The sequence below is a fragment of the Scyliorhinus torazame genome, chromosome X (genome assembly GCF_047496885.1).
Source record: "Scyliorhinus torazame isolate Kashiwa2021f chromosome X, sScyTor2.1, whole genome shotgun sequence".
Taxonomy (NCBI): Eukaryota; Metazoa; Chordata; class Chondrichthyes; order Carcharhiniformes; family Scyliorhinidae; genus Scyliorhinus; species Scyliorhinus torazame.
Window position 1 is genome coordinate 33,355,827 of NC_092738.1, and position 24,761 is coordinate 33,380,587.

The 24,761-nt window shown below is 45.0% G+C and overlaps 1 protein-coding gene across 6 annotated transcripts in view; it reads left to right on the plus strand.

Moving 5' to 3' along the window:
* The window catches only part of r3hdm2 (R3H domain containing 2), a 325,172-nt gene that overhangs the window by 136,337 nt on the left and 164,074 nt on the right, over positions 1 to 24,761 (plus strand). For 5 of the 6 annotated variants that reach the window (XM_072494033.1, XM_072494029.1, XM_072494034.1 and 2 more), the window contains 3 exons: positions 7,818 to 8,028; positions 17,599 to 17,793; positions 21,343 to 21,384. In XM_072494033.1, coding sequence (XP_072350134.1) covers positions 17,644 to 17,793; positions 21,343 to 21,384 — 192 coding nt within the window. In that variant the 5' untranslated portion in view covers positions 7,818 to 8,028; positions 17,599 to 17,643. Of the gene's footprint in view, positions 1 to 7,817; positions 8,029 to 8,080; positions 8,099 to 17,598; positions 17,794 to 21,342; positions 21,385 to 24,761 lie in introns of those variants that run through there. The other variant, XM_072494032.1, reaches the window with a different exon arrangement.

Sequence of the window (24,761 nt, forward strand, 5' to 3'; positions counted from 1 at the left end):
TAAAAAACCCCGCCTCACACACCTCCTCTAAACTTTGCCCCACGGACCTTAAACCTATGCCCCCTGGTGACTGACCCCTCCACCCTGGGAAAGAGTGCCTGCCCATCCACTCTATCCATGCCCCTCATAATCTTGTAGACCTCTATCAGGTCACCCCTCAACCTCCGTCTCTCTAATGAAAACAGTCCGAGTCTATTCAGCCTTTCCACATAGCTAACACCCTCCAGACCAGGCAACATCCTGGTAAACCTCCTCTGCACCCTCTCCAAAGCCTCCACATCCTTCTGGTAGTGTGGTGACCTGAATTGTGCGCAATATTCCAAGTGGGGCCTTACCAAGGTTCTATACAACAGCAGCATGACTTGCCCAGATTGAATGCCCCCATCACCAATGCATCCTGCCCTGCTCTCCACCTTCAGAGTCTCTTGTGGTGAAATACAGCATGTCTGTACGTAACTTTGCAACTAACTATACAATTGGAGTAAATTGGCCCTCTTTCTGTTCTCCACTGAATATTCTGACACCATCAAGGTTGGTGGCTTCCAGATAGCAAATAGTGACGCTCGCTGAAACCAACTGCGACTGCAGCCAGCTGACTATACTGGAGGCCTTAATAGCCACCGCAGACTGGAACTACCAAGAGGTGAATGCGGATGGTGAAAAATGTGCAAACCGGACCTCCGAGCTTGATCTTGCTGTCATCCGAGATGCCAAGCTGCGAATAGGAGATGTGACTATTCTCCTGATTTGTGCTGCGTCAACTCAGTCCACATGAATCCACTTCCTGCATCATGACTCGCATTGTCGAGGAGTGCCCCCTGACTAAACCCGAGTCACTGACGAGGCTATTGCATGGCTCTGACTATGCACATGCTAAATAAATAAATAAAGCCTGTCTTTATCTGTACAATTTCAAACTAAATTGCCCTGGGGTTGTGGCCCAGTTTTTCACAAAACACTTTTCACCAATACCAGCTCCTTTACCGTGATCCGATTTCAATGTCTTTCAGGCCGTTGTGTTGGCTGATGGGAACTCCACTGCAGTAATTCATGAATTTCAGCTCTTCATCTACCATCTACGTCAATTGTTACTGAAGCTGTGTGGGTGTGAATGAAATCCTCAGACTCTCAGTAGGAGGATCACATCTCCCATTGAAATAGCTTCTCTTAGCAGTTTCGAAATGAAAGCTTTGTTCTCCCCGGTACAATTCTTCAAGGTAGCTTAGGCCAAAAACCCACACAGGACATACAAAGCACAAATGACTCAGTCTGCACTGTTTTTTTTTTGATGAGCTTTTATTAAATTCTGAAATTAGAGACACCAGATGAAATGACATATAATGTGGTTGCAACCTGTACATTTTTCTAAGATCAGACGCATTTGTGTTATTTCTGCCTAGGTAGTGAGACCCTATCCTGTATCTAATAAACACACCGTTCTTAAACCAAGGCTTTAAACCGTTGCACTTTAACTTTCCAAGGAAGTTTCAAATGCAGTTGTTGAGGAATTTTCTACTTTCTGCAGTCCATAGAATTCCTACAGTGCAGAAGGAGGCCATTTGGCCCATCGAGTCTTCACTGACCTTCTGAAAGAGCACCCTACCCAGGACCGTTCTCCCCGTGTGTGCGCGTTCTCCCCGTATCTGCGTGGGTTTCCTCCGGGTGCTCCGGTTTCCTCCCACAGTCCAAAGATGTGCAGGTTAGGTGGATTGGCCGTGATAAATTGCCCTTAGTGTCCAAAATTGCCCTTAGTGTTGGGTGGGGTTACTGGGTTATGGGGATAGGGTGGAGGTGTGCGCTTGGGTAGGGTGTTCTTTCCAAGAGCCGGTGCAGACCCGATGGGCCGAATGGCCTCCTTCTGCACTAAATTCTATGTCTATGTAGGACCACTCCCCCGTCCTATCCATGTTAACAAACCTAACCTGACGTCTTTGGGCACTAAGGGACAATTTATCATGGCAAATCCACCTAACCTGCACATCTTTGGACACTAAGGGACAATTTAACATGGCCAATCTACCTCACAATAATCCGTCTTGGCCTGACATTTATCTGTAACGACACTGCTGCCTTCTGTTACTTGGATTCTGACCTCAGTAATGAAAGATGCGATGGAAAGGGATAGCACACGGACATCTCCAAATAGCGCCATCCATTTCTCTGAAATTCAGCATTGGAATTGGGGAAAGTGAATGACACATACCAAGTTATTCAATGCTTATAGATTGATGCTGAATTATTCAGTGTTGTGTACTGATGACTTTATACGTGGAATAATCCTGACTATGTTGTACCATATCAATGTGGTGACGTCACTTGGAGCACCGTAGCAATGGGGAATTTTCAGATGCGTCCAAATTTGAATCCTAGCTTTCATGGTGTCATATGTTACCTAGTTTTTTTTACTGATAATAGCGTTGCCTAGCTATAGTTACAGGTGGTTACTGGCCCATGCTAATCAAGGCTAGGGAGAATATAGAAAAACTATTGTCAGTGAAAGTAATTGAGGTGTAATATCACAGGAGCAGTGACATATTGGCCACCTGATGGTGGAAAATAACATTTCAGATTGCGAGAGAAACTGCACATCATACAGGGAGAGTTTTCAGAACCTGGTGAATAATGAAGATCTTTCACCATGTTGTCAAGGGGGTTATTTAGCTCCTTGGCATGCATTGCAATAAAAATAAACATTCTTCAAAAATTTGTGTTAGTATCCTTGTGTGATAATTCTCAATTCATCACCTCGTGTTGCTCTCTGGAGTGATTCATCCTCGTGTTTATGTAGCTCAAAATACACTCTGCAGGCATAATGCAAATTTTAGATGGACAAAGTAGTCTGGAAATGCCAAAGTCCTGCCTTTGTGCTGCACTGAAGTCTTATTGCTTCTATAAACTAACATGTTGTGACACTGTGTGCAGGCCACATCTCATTGAATGGCTACAGCACAGCGGAGTCCATTTAACCTATTGTGTTCTCTGCACTTAGCTTTTACTGCCTCACCCTTTAACCGTATCTCTGTAAAGGTTCCTTCTTCAGCTACTGGGTAAATGTTGTATCTATTGGAAGCATGCAGTTTCCACCTTATCTGTTCATTTCTTTTTTCAAAAAATAGCTTTTATTTTTGTTCCGGCCAATTCTACTCAAATAAATAAATAATCTTTGTTATTGTCACAAGTAGGCTTACATTAACGCTGCAATGAAGTTACTGTGAAAATCCCCTCGTCGCCACATTCCGGCGCCTGTTCGGGTACAGAGGGAGAATTCAGAATGTCCAATTCACCTAACAAGCACGTCTTTCGGGACTTGTGGGAGGAAACCGGAGCACCCGGAGGAAACCCACGCAGACACGGATAGAACATGCAGACTCCGCACAGACAGTCACCCAAGCCGGGAATCGAACCGGGGTCCCTGGAGCTGTGAAGCAACAGTGCTAACCACTGTGCTACCACAACTGTCTGACACTTCAATGATGTCAGCCCCCTATCTTGTGTGCACAGGATTGCAGCCAAGAAGTGCTCAATGTGTTTTGTTGGCTTTAGTGTTTGTTCACTGGAGCACGAGCCTGGGGAGTTGCATTTCCATGTATCGAGTTAACGTTGATGGGTCTATCCTGATGTGGTCCTGACTGATGGTTTTATAGTTGTATATTTTGTATAATTGGCGTCTGTTCATATTGTTACCAGTGCTCGAGGCAGTTCACACTGTTGAACTGGGTGCCAACATGAAGAATGGAACAAGGTTGTTGTTGCAATGAGTAAGCATTCTCGAACTTGAAAGCAACAATTCGCCCTGTTACTGGTGTGTTTACTGGTGTTTTCGGTGGATGCAAGATGGGTCACATTTAACACACATGATGAGAAGTGCCTTAAAGAATATGATTTTGAAAAAAATATGTTAAGAGCTTTAAATGGAAGCTTTGACTGCCAGCAGGTTGCAGAATGTTCATTCCATCTTATTTTATTTCTGAGCAACTGTCGTCATCTCCATGGTTTCCATAGCAATGTTTTCCCCTTTGACAGCACAGTACATGAGGAAATGTTTGTGGATTCATTCATGAGAGCGACTTTACATATATTCTGTTTCAAATTGCTGTGAATCATATGGTTTTATTTATTTGCAATATATTTTTAACATGCATTTTTAGCCATCGAGTTCTTTTGATGAATCCTTTTAATTTATTCATGAGGGCTGGAACTTGGCTGTTTCATATTTGTAGGATTTCATTTAGGTCCTGTTTTAATACAGAGCTTGGTTAAGCATTGGGTTGGATGGTTCAACAGCAATTTAAGAAGCATGAATGGTGTCATAATTACTACAAGTATGGTCCACGTCTTAATTCCGATGATTTAAATGAGGCTGAGGTTGAGGCGGTGCAGCTCCCTGTATTATTCTTAATCTTCTTTTGAGGGGGCTGGGTAGTAAGCTATAGGATGGGGTCCTCTGTGGAGGGAGTTTAGATTATTTTTAAAAATATATATTTTTTAATTTCAAGTACCCAATTCTTTTTCTTCCCAACGGAGGGCAGTTCAGCGTGGCCAATCCACTACGCTACATATCTTTGTGTTGTGGGGGTGAGACTCACGCAGACACGGGGAGAATGTGCAAACTCCACACAAACAGTGACCCAGAGCCGGGATCGAACCTGGGTCCTGCCCCACCGTGTCACCCGAGGGGGTTCGATTATTTCAACCCAGTTCGCTGTGGGCTTGAGTCTAATGCACAAACTGACCGTAATTCAACTTGCAAGATCTTGTGTGATCTTGGCTGTGTAGACAGATATAAAAGCCCAGTATACTGACTCTTGTCACACCTAATGGGTGTAATATCCAGGGAATAGACCTTTTTAAAAAGCTGGTAGATGATAGGTAAAGGTTATCTCAGTGAGGAGGTGCAAGAGTATTAAATAGGGCAAAAAAAAAAAAGGATCATCCATAATTGTCATTTTCCCATTCGTACTTTTATCCCTTCTTCTACTTGCAAAAAGAGCAATATTAAAAAATGATCTTGTATCAAACAGGCACGTGAAGCACCAGTAAACTTTTCTGAAATAATTATGCACCTTAACCATCTCAGTAATTTCATGATTTTTATTCTGACTTTCCATTATCAAAATTAATGTGTGGTGAAAAATGTACTTAATGTGTCTGTTAAAACTAACTTTCATCTCCGTAAATTATTGCACCCAACTGATCCCTCAACTCACCGCCTGGACCACGGCTGTGATATTTAGTTAATTTATTTCAGGCCACAGCTTGTGTATTCCATGTGGGAATCCAAATATGGTCCCCATGTTTTATAGTGAGCATGATTAGTCTGCTATTAGCATTGGACAGTGTATTGTCTTTTGCACACACCAGGAGAGAACGAGAGCAGGACTCACAGGATCTTTAGGTTTAGAATTTACATTACAGAAGGAGGCCATTCGGCCCATCGAGTCTGCACCGGCCCTTGGAACGAGCACCCTACCCAAGCCCACACCTCCACCCTTTCCCCATAACTCCAACCAACCTTTTTGGACACTCCGGGCAATTGATCATGGCCAATCCACCTAAACTGGACATCCTTGGACTGTGGGAGGAAACCTGAGCACCCGGAGGAAACCCACGCAGACACTGGGAGAACGTGCAGACTCCACACAGTTACCCGAGGCTGGAATTGAACCCGGGTTCCTGACGCTGTGAAGCAATAGTGCTAACCACTGTGCTACAGTGCAGAAGGAGACCATTCGACCCATCAAGTCTGAGTTACCTGGATTTCAATTCCAACAATGGAAAGGAATCAACAGATAAGTTTGTCTGTCATTTCACTCCAAGGGTTTCCCATGCTCCCAAATTGCCGATGTAAAGGAGCTGATGAAATGCAGCAAAGAGAGGTTTTCTTAAATGTTCCCAGCAGTTACTGATAACTGAGCTATGGGTGGGTGGCATTTGGGTTTGGGATAGGTGATTGCTAACAATGCGAGCGTTTCGGCTCAAAACGGACACCAAATGATACAAATATCATAACGTGTGAATTTCCTAGCATGTCATGAGCAGCACTTTTGTCGTATCAATTGAGGTCAAGTCCTTACAAGTGCAGAGGCAGTACGGTAGCACAGTTTGATTGAAATTACTAGACAACTGCTGCCCATCTGTCACATCTGGAATATGACATGCAGCAAACACAGAAACTTTCTGTACTTGAGCAAACTCCATCGTTGAGATGGTATCAACAGACAAATGGCTCCTTAAAGTCATGCAACACAATCTTCCTATATTCCTTGCCTTCAAATTGAAGGAAAGCATTTCAATCATACAGAACGTGACGTAAATCTTTATGAAGTCCATAAAATCCACTCAAACCATTTCACAGCTTGGGTTAATAATGAAGTCCAACACAAAGCAAGTTTCCCTCAAGCTTTTGGCTTTGAAAACTCAAGCTGTTTGCGATCGAGAGGAAAGTAGTCATGCAAGAACAATATGGTGTAAAATGTATGAGCAGTTCACCGGGTGGGTGGGAGGGGGTTCAATTTGCAATTAACTCCTTTCTGATTCTTGCAAATTCCCTCACTTCAGATCACGTTCTGTTTTAGAAACTTTAGATTACTAACTGCAAAACATTATGGATCGAGGCTGGATGGTGCTTTTGTGTTCGGGTTCATATTTGCACAGAATAGAACCTACAGTGCAGAAGGAGGCCATTCGGCCCATTGAGTCTGCACCGACCCACTTAAGCCATCACTTCTATCCTATCCCCATAACCCAATGACCCCTCCTAACCTTTTTGGACACTAAGGGACAATTTATCATGGCCAATCCACCTAACCTGCACATCTTTGGACTGTGGGAGGAAACCGGAGCACCCGGAGGAAACCCACGCAGACACTGGGAGAGCGTGCAGACTCTGCACAGACAGTGACCCAGCAGGGAATCGAACCTGGGACCCTGGCGCTGTGAAGCAACTGTCCCAGCCACGTGTGCTACCATGCTGCCCCACTTCTATTGAATCTAGTGTCCAAATTGTGATCTTTGGGGTTTGATTGTTTGTCCTTCCTAATGTATGATTTGCGTTACCTTGCACATTGCCTGTCAATGCACACTTAATGTATCCAATGCTCATTTAGGAAGTGGCGCGACTTAATCCTAAAATATGCCTCTGTTAAAAAAGAAAATACTTTATGTCGCGCCATTCATGACCACCAGACATCCAAAGTGCTAATGATGTACTTTTTTGAAGGATAGTTACTGTTGTAATATAGGAAATGCAGCAGCCAATTGACGCTCAGCAAGATCCCACAAACAGCGATGTGATAACCAGCGGATATCTTGTTTCTGGGATGTTGATTGAGGAATAAATATTTGCCATGACGCAGGGCAGATCTCCCTCACTCTTGGTCAGCATAGTGCCATGGGAACGCTTCCATCCACCTAATTAGGCAGTATGGGCTTTAGTTTCATCTGATAGACTGCTCCTCTGCACTCCCTCGGACTGCACTGGGTGTGTCAGCTTCAACTTACGCGCCCACGTTTTGGAATGGGACTTGCAGCCTCAACCTTTGAACTTGGGGGTTATGCTGCCAATTGAGCCATGGCTGTCACTGTTGGTCGTGTGTTTTTTTTTTAAGGACGTTGGACAAAAAGCGGATTCTCACTGCTTCTCTATTCATCCTGCAAGTTTGGTTAAAGGCACTATAGTCACTTTGTCCTCCCATGAACATTTAGTGTTGGAAACAAAAGCTGTTCAAACAGCCATTGTTAATGGAGCAGTTTTGACAGATGGGGCCCATGAAAAGTAAAATTTATATGATCTAATAGCTTGCCTTTTCTATCCACAGGGAGCTCAGGAGAGACAGCGGCATGCTTTGACCATAGACCTACCGTACTCGATCCAGAGAACTCCACAACTATCAGCAACATGAGATGCACATTGGAAGGCACTGAACAGGTCCAATTCCGTTGAGGCACCACTTCTTTGACCACAAAAGGAGCATTTGCTTTTTATGTGATACGGGTTCAGCACAAAATTGCTACAGGCGACAGCTCCTGGTACGGATTTCAAGTTTTTCTGAACTGGCTAGGTTTGCCTGGACCCTTTGTCTTTGCAGATCCTGTACGGGTAAAGATTCTCAAATATCTCCCATAGATTTGTCTAACATTCCTTTTATGTGTTCCAGAATGTCACCATTTACATTCTTCTTTTAATTGGGAGCAATTTCTCCACATGGGTGTCAGGGCCATGACCTACTTTCAAATTCACATCTGATTGTTTGGTACATTTAATTCAACTTTGAAGTTATTTTGGAGTAATCTACATGGCATATAGGAAGAAAAATGGACAACGCACCTCGATGAATGTTTGTGGCAGTAGCTACAGTTGAAAACAGTCTTGTTCACCAAAATGTTCACTATGTCTGAACAATACATGGCAACAAAGCCAGTGAATTACAGGCCAGAGCAGTAGGATACAAGTCACAAGAAGTTGTGATCAAACTGAGCAGTGCTCATAGTCAGACCTGCCCTCAAGTACTCCGCCCATTTCCAGTTACTGAGGAACAAGGGAGATATTCAAGCTTTGGAGACAGAGCAGAAAGAGCCATACGGGTTTAGAGCTAGCATCAGAGGTTATCAGAAAAGACTGGAGGCCCATCTGAGAAGTGTTGTCCGTAACATTGCAAGCCATTTGGAGTATGTTTGAGGTAAATCTGCAAAATGACGTTCAGTTGAAAGAGTAAGATGAGGGACCACAGGTTCAGAAATAGACAGCAAATACAGGACTGATGACAGGAATGTCTTCTTATGAAGTGATTAATACATTGTCGGCGCGGTAGCACAGTGGTTAGCACTGTTGCTTCACAGCTTCAGGGTCCCAGGTTCGATTCCCGGCTTGGGTCACTGTCTGTGCGGAGTCTGCACGTTCTCCCCGTGTCTGCGTGGGTTTCCTCCGGGTGCTCCGGTTTCCTCCCACAAGTCCCGAAAGACATGCTGTTGGGTGAATTGGACATTCTGAATTCTCCCTCCGTGTACCCGAACAGGCGCCGGAGTGTGGAGACTAGGGGCTTTTCACAGTAACTTCATTGCAGTGTTAATGTAAGCCTACTTGTGACAATAAAGATTGCTATTATTATCGGCCAGAGTAGTCGAGCAGAAAACACTGGAGAATCATTTGGAAGCTGCTAGGACTATTCTGGATGGATGGATTAAGATGGGTCATAGGCACTGCCACATCTCTAATTATCTTGTGACCTTCAGTGGAGTGGTTCATGGTGAGCCGGTGGTTATATTGATGGAAGCAAATGTACATAACTGCTAAGTTCTGACGTGCTCTAAATGACCAGTGTTGATGCCAAGTCAGTTTTTAAAAGAATGCTGCTGTGTTCTGTTCCACCCTCCTAATGTGGCAGGGGGATGGGAACCAGATTAGGAAGTTAGAGGTCAGTAAAGAGGCAGCAACTAAAGCCAGTAAGGTACTAGATAATAAACTTAATGTGGCTAAGGGGAAGAGTAGACAGGGAAGAGATGATGAACGCAAAGGGACAGGTGGTCTGAGGTGCATTTGTTTCAATGCGAGAAGTGTAGCAGGTAAGGCAGATGAATTTAGGGCTTGGATTAGCACCTGGGAATATGATGTTATTGGTATTACGGAGACTTGGTTGAGGGAAGGGCAAGACTGGCAACTAAATATCCCAGGGTATAGATGCTTCAGGGGGGATAGAGAGGGAGGTAAAAGGGGTGGAGAAGTTGCATTACCGGTCAGAGATGATATCACAGCTATTATTAAGGAGGGCACTGTGGAGGATTCGAGCACTGAGGCAATATGGGTAGAGCTAAGAAATAGGAAGGGTGCACTAACATTGTTGGGACTTTACTACAGGCCTCTCAAAAGCGAGCGTGAAGTAGAGGTACAAATACGGAGACAAATTATAGAAAAATGTAGGAGCAATAAGATGGTCGTGATGGGAGATTTTAACTTCCCCAACATTGAATGGGACTCATGTAGTGTTGGAGGCGTAGATGGAGCAGAATTTGTAAGGAGCATCCAGGAGAATTTTTTAGAGCAGTATGTAAATAGTCCAACTCGGGAAGGGGCCATACTGGACCTGGTATTGGGGAATGATCCCAGCCAGGTGGTTAAAGTTTCAGTCGGTGATTACTTTAGGAATAGCGATCACAATTCCGTAAGTTTTAGAATACTCATGGACAAAGACGAGAGTGGTCCGAAAGAAAGAGTGCTAAATTGGGGAAAGGCCAAGTATAACAAAATTCAGCAGGAGCTAGGGAATGTGGATTGGGAGCAGCTCTTTAAGGGTAAATCCACATTTGAAATCTGGGAGTCTTTTAAGGAAAGGTTGATTAGAGTGCAGGACAGACATGTCCCTGTGAAAATGAGGGATAGAAATGGCAAGATTAGGGAACCATGGATGACGGGTGGAATTGTGAGACTAGCTAAGATGAAAAAGGAAGCATACATAAGATCTAGGCGACTTAAATCTGATGAAGCTTTGGAGGAATATCGAGAAAGTAGGACAAATCTCAAACGCGCAATAAAGAGGGCTAAAAGGGGTCATGAAATATCTTTGGCTAACAGGGTTAAGGAAAATCCAAAAGCCTTTTATTCGTATATAAGGAGCAAGAGGGTAACTAGAGAAAGGATTGGCCCACTCAAAGACAAAAGAGGGAATTTATGCGTGGAGTCAGAGGAAATGGGTGAGATTCTGAATGAGTACTTTGCATCGGTATTCACCAAGGAGAGGGACATGACGGATGTTGAGGCTAAGGATGGATGTTTAAATACTCTAGGTCAAGTCGGCATAAGGAAGGGGGAAGTTTTGGGTATTCTAAAAGGCATGAAGGTGGACAAGTCCCCAGGTCCGGATGGGATCTATCCCAGGTTACTGAGGGAAGCGAGGGAAGAAATAGCTGGGGCCTTAACAGATATCTTTGCAGCATCCTTGAGCACGGGTGAGGTCCCGGAGGACTGGAGAATTGCTAATGTTGTCCCTTTGTTTAAGAAAGGTAGCAGGGATAATCCAGGGAATTATAGACCTGTGAGCTTGACGTCAGTGGTAGACAAACTGTTGGAGAAGATACTGAGGGATAGGATCTATTCACATTTGGAAGAAAATAGACTTATCAGTGATAGGCAGCATGGTTTTGTGCCGGGAAGGTCATGTCTTACAAACCTAATAGAATTCTTTGAGGAAGTGACAACGTTAATTGATGAGGGAAGGTCTGTAGATGTCATGTACATGGACTTCAGTAAGGCGTTTGATCAAGTTTCCCATGGCAGGTTGATGGAAAAAGTGAAGTTGTATGGGGTTCAGGGTGTACTAGCTAGATGGATAAAGAACTGGCTGGGCAACAGGAGACAGAGAGTAGTGGTGGAAGGGAGTGTCTCAAAATGGGGAAAGGTGACTAATGGTGTTCCACAGGGATCCGTGCTCGGACCACTGTTGTTTGTGATATACATAAATGATCTGGATGAAGGTATAGGTGGTCTGATTAGCAAGTTTGCAGATGATACTAAGATTGGTGGAGTTGCAGATAGCGAGGAGGACTGTCCGAGAATACAGCAAAATATAGATAGATTGGAGAGTTGGGCAGAGAAATGGCAGCTGGAGTTCCATCCAGGCAAATGCGAGGTGATGCATTTTGGAAGATCTAATTCAAGAGCGGACTATACGGTCAATGGAAGAGTCCTGGGGAAAATTGATGTACAGAGAGATCTGGGAGTTCAGGTCCATTGTATCCTGAAGGTGGCATCACAGGTCGATAGTGGTCAAGAAGGCATACAGCATGCTTGCCTTCATCGGACGGGGTATTGAATACAAGAGTCGGCAGGTCATGTTACAGTTGTATAGGACTTTGGTTAGGCCACATTTAGAATACTGCGTGCAGTTCTGGTCGCCACATTACCAGAAGGATGTGGATGCTTTACAGAGGGTGCAGAGGAGGTTCACCAGGATGTTGCCTGGTATGGAGGGTGCTAGCTATGAAGAAAGGTTGAGTAGATTAGGATTGTTTTAGTTGGAAAGACGGAGGTTGAGGGGGGACCTGATTGAAGTCGACAAAATTATAAGAGGTATGGACAGGGTGGATAGCAACCAGCTTTTTCCAAGAGTGGGGGTGTCAATTACAAGGGGTCACGATTTCAAGGTGAGAGGGGGAAAGTTTAAGGGAGATGTGCGTTGAAAGTTTTTTACGCAGAGGGTGGTGGGTGCCTGGAACGCTTTGCCAGCGGAGGTGGTAGAGGCGGGCACGATAACATCATTTAAGATGCATCTAGACAGATATATGAACGGGCGGGGAACAGAGGGAAGTAGATCCTTGGAAAATAGAAGACAGGTTTGGATAAAGGATCTGGATCGGCGCAGGCTGGGAGGGCCGAAGGGCCTGTTCCTGTGCTGTAATTTTCTTTGTTCTTTGTTCTTGTTCCCTGCTGTAAGTTACGGTCACAGTCCTCACACTGTATACTGGCAATTCTGTCTACAGAATAGCGTTAGTGAGTTCTGGCAGTTATAGGCTGTTTTCTGGTTGAACCTCTTCATTCAGACCCGATATTATGGCAGTAATATAGACAGTTCTATTCCCTGAAAGGACAACACAGTTCTGGGAGATAAAACCCTTAATAGAGACAGCACGGCGGCGCAGTGGTTAGCACCGGGACTGCGGCGCTGAGGTCCCGGGTTCGAACCCCGGTCCTGGGTCACTGTCTGTGTGGAGTTTGCACATTCTCCCCGTGCCTGTGTGGGTTTCACTCCCACAACCCAAAGATGTGCAGGGTAGGTGGATTGGCCACGCTAAATTGCCCCTTGGAAAAAAAAATAATTGGGTACTCTAAATGTAATAACAAAAGAACCCTTAATAGAGAGAGTTCAAACTCAAACGAGACTATGTTTAATTTTGGTGATTTTATTGTGAATTATCTGTTTCCTGAATGCCTCACAGCGCCAGGGACCCGGGTTCAATTCCGACCTCGGGTCACTGACTGTGTGGAGTTTGCACGTTCTCCCCGTGTGTGCGTGGGTTTCCTCCGGGTGCTCCGGTTTCCTCCCACAGTCCAAAGATGTGCAGGTTAGGTGGATTGACCATGATAAATTGTCCTTAGTGTCCAAAGATGTGCAGGTTAGGTGGAATGGTCATGCTAAATTGCCCCTTAGTGTCCAAGTTAGGTAGATTGGCCATGCTAAATTGTCCTTAGTGTCCAAAGATGTGCAGGTTAGGTGGATTGGCCATGTTAAATTGTCCCTTAGTGTCCAAAGATGTGCAGGTTAGGTGGGTTGGCCATGATAAATTGTCCCTTAGTGTCCAAAAATGTGCAGGTTAGGTGGATTGGCCATGATAAATTGTCCCTTAGTGTCCAAAGATGTGCAGGTTAGGTGGATTGGCCATGATAAATTGCCCTTAGTGTCCAAAGATGTGCAGGTTAGGTGGATTGGCCATGATAAATTGCCCTTAGTGTCCAAAGATGTGCAGGTTAGGTGAGGTTACGGGGATAGGGCAGGGGAGTGGGCTTAGGCAGGGTGCTCTTTCAGAGGCTTGGTGCAGACCTGATGGGCCAAATGGCCTGCTCCTGCTCTGTAGGGATTCTATGATTCTATTTGAATGGATTTTTAAAATAATTTGTTGTTGCTTCCCTTCCTCATTAATTGCACAAGAAGTATCTTCACAGAATCACAGAAGAATACAGATAATACAGTGCAGACGAGGCCCATCGAGTCTGCACTGACACATGAAAAACACCTGACCCGCCTTCCTAACCCCATTGGCCAGCGCTTGGTCCATAGCCTTGAATGTTAAGACGTGCCAAGTGCCCATCCAGGTACTTTGTAAAGGATGTGAGGCAACCCGCCCCTACCCCCCTCCCAGGCCGTGCGTTCCAGACCCACCCCTACCCCCCTCCCAGGCCGTGCGTTCCAGACCCTCACCGCCCACTGGGTAAAAACGTTTTTCCTCAAATCCCCCTTGAACCTCCCGCCCCTCAACTTGAACTTGTTTCCCCCTCGTAACTGACCCTTCAACTAAGGGGAACAGCTGCTCCCTACCCACCCTGTCCATGCCCCACATAATCTTGTCCACCTCGATCAGGCCGCCCCTCAGTCTTCTCTGCTTCAGAGAAAACAGCCCAAGCCTGTCCAACCTCGCTTCATAACTGAAATGTTCCATCCCAGGCAACATCCTGGTGAATCTCCTCTGCACCCCCTCCAGTGCAATCACATCCTTCCTATAATGTGGCGACCAGAATTGCACACAGTACTCCTTGGAGCTTCCCAGTGTCGGGCCTTTCACAATATACCTCCTTGTCACATTACTCCTTCCAGAGTGGATCACCTCACACTTTTCAGGGTTAAATTCCATCATTTCAGCTTGCTGCTGATTTATAGTTTTGTTCCTCCTTTTCTTTGGCACCTTTCTTTGGTTTTCATTTGTCGCAGATCTCAAATTCAAGCCAATTAGTGCACTTATGAGAAACTTGTCTCGGTGAAATGTGACTGCTGAAGTGTGACTGTGTTTATTCACGCAGATCACGACTGGTGGGTTTTCTCTTGTAGATTTGGAACATGAAGGTAGTGTTTAACTGCTAACCTGGTCTGTTCCTTTTGAGGTCACTGCTCAGGCACCTTGTGGATTAAGTAGTTAAGTACAGTCAGTCTGCTGCTAATTCACAGCATCTTAAATGCAATTACCCAGCAATTCTTTTTTTTTAGCAAGTTAATTCTCCCGCTGCTGTGTTACGTATGTTAAATTCAAATTAATGGCAAATTTGTTTTTTTTCATCCAACAAATTACTTTCGAGGAGTTGACTCCTGTTGCTGAGCTTTGAAACTTTAACCATTATTGATATACTCCTCAGGTGTTCTTTCCATTGCTAATATTTTGAATTTAATAACATTTTTCACAAAGGCATCTCATTAATAATGAAAATTCTTTGAATAACTTATAGTCAGGAAAATAAATCTAGGGAATGCTTGTGACAGGGAGACTAGCAAGGATGGGTTTAGATCTGATTGCAAAGAAAGCTGATTAAGATGCACAGTTGAAATGACAACATGAATGAAATGCCCTGGATTAATTACACTACATGAGTGTTCAATCACTCAAACTACCGTGCTTAGTAATCCCTCCATTTTAGATCTTCCAATATCAGGAAGCAATATTTCCGTTTGTATCGTGACCTCAGGACATCCCAAAACCCTTCAGAGCCAATGAAGTACTTTTCAAACTATACTCACTGTTGTGATTGACGTTGGAAACATGGCAGCCAATCAGCACACAGCAAGCTCCCACATTGTAGTGACGCAAACTCTGGGCAACCACCAGTGGATAAAGGCAACAACTATTTATTTACCTGCAGAAATACTATTTACAACAAGCTGCAACAGCAAACCATAACTCCTAGAATCTCCTGGTCCAGGCCTTGCTGTGGGTATCAAATCCCGTGCTCAGCTTTGATCTGCATGTGCTCCCATTCCATAAAGAGAATAAAGAGGAAGGGTCCTTGCAATATACACAAGGATAGAGCATCCAAGGCCTTCTGGGGTAGAGAATTCCAGCCCTTTGACGTTTCTCCTCCTCTCAGTGCTAATTAATTGAGTTTATTCTCCGTATATACTTGTTTCAAGCTCTTGCAGTCTGTTTTCATATTTTTGGCTAATTTTTAAAACTTTCCCAACCCTCTGGTTTACTACTCTTCGCAACATTATAAGCTTTACATTTTAATCAAATGCTTTCTTTAACTTCCCTAGTAAACCGGAGATGGACTTTTCTCGTTGAGATTTTATTGAATGATTTTGTGTCGTTCATTTATCACCAGACCTTTCTGCCTATTTACCGAATAGACCTGCGCCAGCTCTCTGCTCAGACCGATGTTATTACCGTTAAGTTTAAGATTTTTGTTTTGGTCTCAAGGGTGTCATTCTCAGCCTTAATATTGAATATTAATGGGACGGTTTAAGTAAAAGCATTTTAAAAATTGTAAGAAGTGCTCTTTTGGAAGTCATCTATGACCTCAACAGCCCTGGGCTGGGGAGAGAAAATGTCACACTCGCCCATCCAGCTGGCTGACACAGTTCCTGCACAACTGCTGCCCGTATCCAGGTGTGACGTAACCTGACACACTGCCCCATGAAGCTGGATAAAGCATCTGGAGACATTTGCTGAAGGGAATTACGAAAACGGGCAGTTACTAAAATGGGCAGTTTCCAAGCAAGAAATGATTTCAGTGCTGATAATGAAGGTGACACCCTGATATACTGGATGTGCAAATCCCTGTATCGGTGCACGAGTTGTAACAGAGCATGTGATTAGTAATGAACCAATCAAATTGTAGAGGAAGAAATACATTTGTTTATACAGTGCATTTCAATCTCTCAATGTCCCAAAATGCTCTGCAGCCAACCAAGTACCTCTGTTGTAGGATATGTGGCAGCCACCTTTCATACAGCATGCTCCCAAGACTAGCCATGTGATCAGGACCAAATAATCTTTATTATTGTCACAAGTAGGCTTGCATTAACACTGCAATGAAGTTACTGTGAAAAGCCCCTAGTCGCCACATTCTGGTGCCTGTTCGGGTACACAGAGGGAGAATTCAGAATGTCCAATTCACCTAACAGCACGTCTTTCGGGACTTGTGGGAGGCCGGAGCACCCGGAGGAAACCCGCGCAGACACTGGGAGAACGTGCAGACTCCGCACAGACAGTGACCCAAGCCGGGAATCGAACCTGGGACCCTGGCGCTCTGAAGCAACAGTGCTAACCACTGTGCTACCGTGCCACCCTTAATGATGCTGGTTGAGTAATTAAATGATGGTCAGGACACTAGGGATACTTCCCCCTGCTGATTTTCAAATCGTGCCCCAGGATCTTTTGTGTCTACCTGAGGGGGACATACAGGGCTCAGTTCAATATTTCATCTGAAAGATGGCACTTAACTACACTGAAGTGTCAGTGTAGCTATTTTTTATTGATACCTTTGAAATGGGGCTTAAACCTATGACTTCTGACTTGGAGATAAGAGGGGTACCACTGAGCCAAGGGTGTTAAACGTTTTAGTTACCGTTGTATGAAAAGTCAGAAGTCCTGTTCCTTCTCCGCAAACACCATTTATTTCACTTCCACAGCCTCTGCACAAAACTCCCAACAACACACCACCTGACAGAGGCCACCTGAAGCCCCTTTACATATCAGTGTCAATCATTGGATACTTAACATAAATGAGATAACTAATTGCAATGTCTCTTAATGCATTACTTAACTCTTAACCCATTACTTAACAAGGGTGATGCACTGCACAGCTCAATGAAAAAAGTGTTGATGCAGAAATACTCGAGAGGAAATCTATGACTATTAACAAGTGATGGCTGTTGTCCAAATCCTGAACATATTGTAAGAGGAAATATCAATATTTGTAAATACATTTCAAAGGTCCCAACTAGTAGCTTTATTTTTTTACCTGCATCATACCAATACGCATTCCCGTACCAGCCTCCCCGAACAGGCGCCGGAATGTGGCGACTAGGGGCTTTTCACAGTAACTTAATTTGAAGCCGACTTGTGACAATAAGCGATTTTCATTTAATTTCATTTCATTTCCTATATATCTGTTATTTGTTTCAGGCTTCTGCTGTCTAGCACACCCTCAATTATTTTCACATTCTGAAGATGTCCAATAGTAATAACACTCAAGAAACTTTGGAAATCATGAAGGAATCTGAGAAGAAATTGGTGGAGGAATCGTTAATTAAAAATAAATCTGCGTTCAGAACATCCAGTAAGGAGGAAGTGGAAAAAGATGAAGACTCAAATGCACAGGTGAGAAGTTTGCGGCTAAGAGAAGCAGTCCTGATATTTGTGCCTCTCTTGCTCCCTTAAGCTGTTTTGACGCGAATGTTTTTCAGGATATATGTTTGATAGCCCTTGTGGACACATCTGGCACTGGATATTAAGGTGGAGTGCTTAACAGTATTCTCGTATATTGGTCTGAATTCCTCGGTCATTGGAGTCTCTTTTCTCTCTGGCAGTGCTCTCCCGCCCACGGGATTCCTGGTGCCGTGGGGGTGGTTACAATGGAAATCCCATTGGCAAGCGGTGGGAAGATAGAATCCCACCGCCAGCAAACGGCACGCCACCCGGGGAAAACACTGCTGGGGGACTGGAGAATCCAGCCCATCATTTCCTGACGGTGCAGAGATTTAACACTCCTCTCACCTCTGGGACTAGGGCTGGTCGTGATGGGAAAGTCCTCTGTGTCTGCTGACTGGCTGGACGATTGCTTCAGGAAATTCATTTGGATAGTCTTACAGACATTTCCGGCAATGGGCCCATGGTGCAAAAGATCAGTTTGGAATTGTCATTCAGAATGGGAGGAGCTTCAAGGAGGGCTGGTGCACCAAAAGAGGAAAATTCCTCTCTGTTGTGAGATCCTATTGTGGAGAAGAGTGAGGACTACTCTGCACCGGGCCCGTGGCATATATGACCGTTGAGAGTTTGTTGCTGCAACTGATTACAAAAATGACAGTGGTTTATTCTCCATTCAATCCTTTTAATGCTTTTTGACTTTGTCACTATATCCATTTGAAAGTGGGTTTGACGATTAAGGAGTCAATACAGGCTGCTTGCTATGTTCCACTTGTTTTCAGCCAAACAAGCACAAAAGATTATAGAATTGTTACAGCTCTGTAGGAGGCCATTTGGCCTATTGTGTCGCTGTTGGCCCCCTTAAGGAGCAGTAGATCTTTTCCCCGTGGCCCTGCAAATGTTTCCTTTTCAGGTAGGGATTTCCTTTTGAAAGCCTGAATTGCCCCTGTCCCCACCACACTCTCTACATTTCACTTGCTGCATGAATAAGCTTTTCCAAATACCCCTGCTGCTTTTTGTTCTCTCTTTCTCTCTCTCTCTCTCTCCCTCTCACTCTCCCACTCTTTTTCTCTCTCTCTCTCCCTCTCCCTCTTTCCCTCTCCCCCACCACAGGGTGATTTTTTTTTTTCTTCTTCCGCCATCTAGTGTACTGGAATTCAAGTCAGAAACCCCAGAGAGTTGCTCTAAGCTTGTGCTTTACCAGTTCAGTGGCCTAATATCACTCGGCCCCAAGGAGGAACCCAAAAATATGAATTCAGATTTCGCCATCTGTCATGGCGGGATTTGGACCCGGGTCAAAGAATACAGCACAGAAACAGGCCCTTCGGCCCTCCAAGCCCGTGCCGACCATGCTGCCCGTCTCAACTAAAATCTTCTACACTTCCGGGGTCCGTATCCCCCTATTCCCATCCTATTCATGTATTTGTCAAGATAATCGTCACTATCGTCCCTGCTTCCACCACCTCCTTCACCTGAGGAAGGAGCAGTGCTCCGAAAGCTAGTGTTTGAAACAAACCTGTTGGACTTTAATCTGGTGTTGTAAGACTTCTTACTGTGACCACCTCCTTCGGCAGCGAGTTCCAGGCACCCACTACCCTCTGTGTAAAGAACTTGCCTCGTACATCTCCTCTAAACCTTGCCCCTCTCACCTTAAACCTATGCCCCCTAGTAATTGACCCCTCTACCCTGGGAAAAAATTATGACGATCCACTCTGTCTATGCCCCTCATAATTTTGTAGACCTCTATCAGGTCTCCCCTCAACCTCCTTCGTTCCAGTGAGAACAAACCGAGTTTATTCAACCGCTCCTCATAGCTAATGCCCTCCATACCAGGCCATACCAGAGGTCCCCAGAGCATTGTCCAGGGTCGCTGGACTATAGTCCAGCGACAATACCACAATGCCAACTGCCTCTCTGAAAGCAGCAGAGACCCTCAGATTAACAGCCTGATACTCTACCACCTGGCCTACGACTGAATCACTGATCAGTTTCTGCTAATTGTTCATTGTGACCTTTCGAAGGAAGGTCTTAAGCTGCTTGTTTCGGGTGCGAGCACATTAGTAGTCATCTTTTAAAATGTATTAAGTATTTAGCAAAAAACTGACCAGTCTACCATCAAACAGTTTAATAGTTCAAAATAATTTTCAGTTACTTAAAAATCAGGTTACTCACAGATGATGGACTACGCACTTGGATTAAATGCTTATTTTTCATGGTAAACCTATTTTCAGCTACATTAATCAAGCAGGATCAGGTTATCCTTCTTAAAAATATCAAGGAATATATTTTAATGCAAGGGTGAAAATCGTTGTTTGTAGTCGATGCTTAATTGATCTCGTTTATGGTCGATTTTATGTTTGTGATGATGCAAATCGCAGCAAAACCCTGATCCAGCACTTTGGAAAATTGTGCTAGTTTTCCCAAGTGGAAACTCTACCACCGCGTCTGTTCTAGAACAGCAATCAACAAATTCTGAATTTGGTCAGTTATTGAGTGCGTCTTGAAATACGAGACAAAGTTGGTCTTTGACACCATCCTATTTCCTTCATTAAATGTTGGGAATGCAATGCGTTGCGTTCCCCTGAGATAGGATCCGTAGGGTCCTGCCAAGGGCAGCCTGCTAGCTGTTTGAAAGTGTGTGCATGACTTGGTGACCTACCTACCCACAGATATTTATTTGGGATGCTCATTCAAACCTTGCTGTTTTTATACTTGATAACATCTTGGTAAACGCAATTTGGGAAGAGATTTTATGTGAAATGACTCTCTGAGGTGATGTTGTAATTAGTGACAGTGGCGCTTTAGTAGACTTCAGAATGTTTCTGCTGGGCTGTTCAACAAGCCTGCAATCATAGAATCATAGAATTTACAGCGCAGAAGGAGGCCATTCGGCCCATCGAGTCTGCACCGGCTCTTGGAAAGAGCACCCTACCCAAAGTCAACATCTCCACCCTATCCCCATAACCCAGTAACCCCACCCAACACTAAGGACAATTTTGAACACTAAGGGACAATTTAACATGGCCAATCCACCTAACCTGCACATCTTTGGACTGTGGGAGGAAACCGGAGCACCCGGAGGTAACCCACGCAGACACGGGGAGAACGTGCAGACTCCGCACAGACAGTGACCCAAGCCGGGAATCGAACCTGGGACCCTGGAGCTGTGAAGCAATTGTGCTAACCACTAAGCTACCGTGCTGTAAAACATTGAACTTGAGAACCAGGAGAAATGAAAAATGCTGGCAAATATATAATCTGTGCTCCTGGCACACGGTTGTGGAGTAGCTAATATGAATAGAGTTCCTCTTGAAACAAACGTGCAAAACCACTTTTGTTTCCAGAGAATTGGGTATCAGAAGATATGAAGGAAATGAGGCTTCCAGGTTAGTCCATGTTGAGGGAGAGGACAGGAAGACAGTTTCCTCTTCTGTGATATGCTGCCAGTGAAAGTAAAGAAAATATTTTCCGAACTTACTGACGTGGTCCCTTGTTTCATTGCAGCGGAGAACGCAAAACCATGGACACTCGAGGAAGCGATCCAAGGTCAGAATGTGCTCATACTGAAATAATTCATCTTGGATTCATTGGAATCAAATGTAGAATTTTGTGGGTGGCCTTAAAAAGCTGAATTGCAGTTCTCCGCATATTGCTGGTTTACTTTTGTGGGGGACCATCATTGTGTAGAAGATAACACCGGGTTCTTCAGTATCAGATGTGACATAAGTTTACAGCACAGAAACAGTCCATTCGGCCCAACCAGTCCTTGATGGTGTTTATGGTCCACTCAAACCTCCTCCCATCTTTTCTCCGGTCTGTTAACTCGATTTTCATCTTTCTTATGTCCTTCTCGATCCTCATCTTGATGTGCATTATGTTGTGGTCACTCTTGCCGAGATCTTCCTCCACTCTTATCTGCTCTGGTTCAACCGTGATTTCCCACCTACAGTTGTGGACAGGACCCTCAACAGTGTGCAGTCCATCTCCTGCGCCACTACCCTCACCCCCTCCACTCCCTCCCAGAACAAGGATAGAGTCCCCCTCGTTCTCATATTTCATCCCACCAGCCACCATATTCAAAGCATAATCCTCCGCCATTTTCGCCAACTCCAGCATGATGCCACCACCAAACACATCTTCCCTTCACTCCCTCTGTCAGCATTCCGCAGAGACCGTTCCCTCCAGGATAATCTAGTCCACTCCTCCACCATACCCAGTACCTCTCCCATCACCCATGGCACCTTCCCATGCAATCGCAGAAGGTGTAACACCTGCCCCTTTACCTCTTCCATGCTTAACATCCCAGGCCCAAAACACTCATTCCCGGTTAAGCAGCGTTTCACTTGCATCTCCTCCAATTTGGTCTACTGTATTCGCTGCTCCCAATGTGGTCTCCATATTGGAGAGACCAAACGCAGACTGGGTGATCGCTTTGCTGAGCATCTTCGGTCTGTGCGCATTCAGGACCCTGACCTTCCTGTTGCTTGCCATTTTAACACAAGACCCTGCTCCCATGCCCACATGTCTGTCCTTGGCCTGCTGCAATGTTCCAGTGAAGCTCAACGCAAACTGGAGGTACAACATCTCATCTTCCGGTTAGGCACGCTACAGCCTTCCGGTCTCAACATCGAATTCAACAACTTCAGATGATCAGCTCTACCCCACCTCGACCCATTTATTTTCATTTCATTTTCACTGTCTTTTACCATTTCTTCCTTAATATACATTTAATTTCTCTCCCCCCCCCCCCCCCCAAATCATATCCACCTTTCATAGAATCATAGAATTTACAGTGCAGAAGGAGACCATTCGGCCCATCGAGTCTGCACCGGCTCTTGGAAAGAGCACCCTACCCAAGCCCACACCTCCACCCTATCCCCATAACCCAGTAACCCGACCCAACACTAAGGCAACTTTCCTGCATCTTTCTCCTCTTTGCTTCCCCCTTCCCCTCCCCCACATCTACAGTTCATCCTCTGATGTTAGTTTCCCTGCAGTTTGACCTCTCACACCTTTTGTCCTCTCTGGGGACTGCCATTAGCACTCTTTCCCCCTGGTTTCTGTGGCCATTAGCACCCGGTTTCCTGGGTTTCTGTGGCTATGACTCATCTTTCATTCTCACTCCACAGTATAAATATTTACCACTTTCTCTGTCTGTTAGCTTTGACAAAGAGTCCTCGGACTCGAAACATTAGCTCTTTTTCTCTCCCTACAGATGCTGCCAGACTTGCTGAGATTTTCCAGCATTTTCTCTTTCGTTTCAGATTCCAGCATCCGCAGTAATTTGCTTTTATCTTGTGCTCTGGTTCATTTCCTGGTTGCAAGATCTAACCGTGAATGAACCTGCCCATGTTGGGTTTTCTGTTTCCATACTGGGTTAGAACGGAGTCCTGTACACATTATCGGAACTCCATTCCCTTATCCCCTTGAGCTGCCTCTCTGTCCAATTAATATCCATGATGTGGAGATCATGGATTAATATCAGGGTAGTTGAAATTCTCCATGATTATTATTCCATGTTTTTTACTCAATTCCCTAATTTGTCTCCATATTTCTGTAGACGACACCGATCAGTTTCATTGATCCTTATTTATCTTTAACTTCTATCTAATGGATTCTAGTCTTGTCTTGCTAATAGCTGCATCCTTTTTCTACTGACATTATATTATCCCTCTTATCCTCTCTGTCTTTTCTAAATATGTTGTACGCTGCAATGTTTAATTCCCAGTCCTGACTTTTCTGCCGCCAGATCTCCGTAATCCTTAATTCCCCGGTTTATAATGGGCACCGTGTGCATTGCTGTACAGATGAATACCCAATTCTTTTCTTCCCATTAAGGGGCAATTTAGCGTGGCTAATCCACCTACCCTGCACATCTTTGGGCTGTGGGGATGAGACCCACACAGACACTGGGAGAATGTGCAAACTCCACACAGACAGTGACCCGGGGCCGGGATTCGAACCCGGGTCCTCGGCGCCGTGAGGCAGCAGTGCTAACCACTGCGCCACCGTGCCACCCTCCTATATTTTAACTCTTCAGGATTTCCTCTCACTTGGTGTTTAACCATCTTATTAGACACTCATTCTATAACTATTTATTTCCCTGCCGTCAATGTCCTCCCATACTTTCTATGTTGTTCTGCTTGTGTTGTTTACATTTAGCTGCTTATGTTTCTTGTAGATAGGCCCCCCACCGCTCCCCCTTTACTAGTTTAACGCCTTTACCACCTCCCTGTTGACCCTTTCTGCTGGGACACGGGTCCTGTCCTGGTTCAGATGGAGCCCATCCCATTGGTAGAGCTCCTTCTATCCCAGGAAAAGGAAGCTCTCCTTCCCACAGCAGCCCTTTAGCCACATGTTCATTCTCCTGGTCTGTCCTGCTCCTGTGAATCAGGCAGTCGTTCAGGGATTACCCTTGAGGCCCTGCTCTTTAATTTAGAGCCTAGCTGCTGAAGACTTTCAACAGGACCTCCTTTCTCTTTCTATCGGTTGTTTGTTCCGTGACAACTGGATTTCTCCCCACCCTTTGCAAGTCTCTATCCAGCTGCCACGAGATGAACTTTGTCCTGACACCTCCATTTGCAAGGCACTTTGAGGTAAGTGCAACATAACTAGCCTACCTGTTGCACTAACTGGCACTCTGCTGGGGCACACCACTTTGCGTCGTCCAGCTCCATTTGGGCTGGTCTTCATGGACAGCACTGCGCCGCTGGACTCATGGAACCTCCCATTTCACCGGCTCGGATCAGTACTGTGCCCGGTTTGGGGAGTGTAGGGGGTCTGTGCAGAGACCTGGGGAGGGAAACCTGGACTTTGAAATGCTGTGAAAAGGGGTCAAAGGAATACCACATTGTTTTCTGGGGTGTGTGGAGCTCGGCAGGGTGGGGGGGGTAGAAGCACCTCTATGTAACCGTGCACACAGC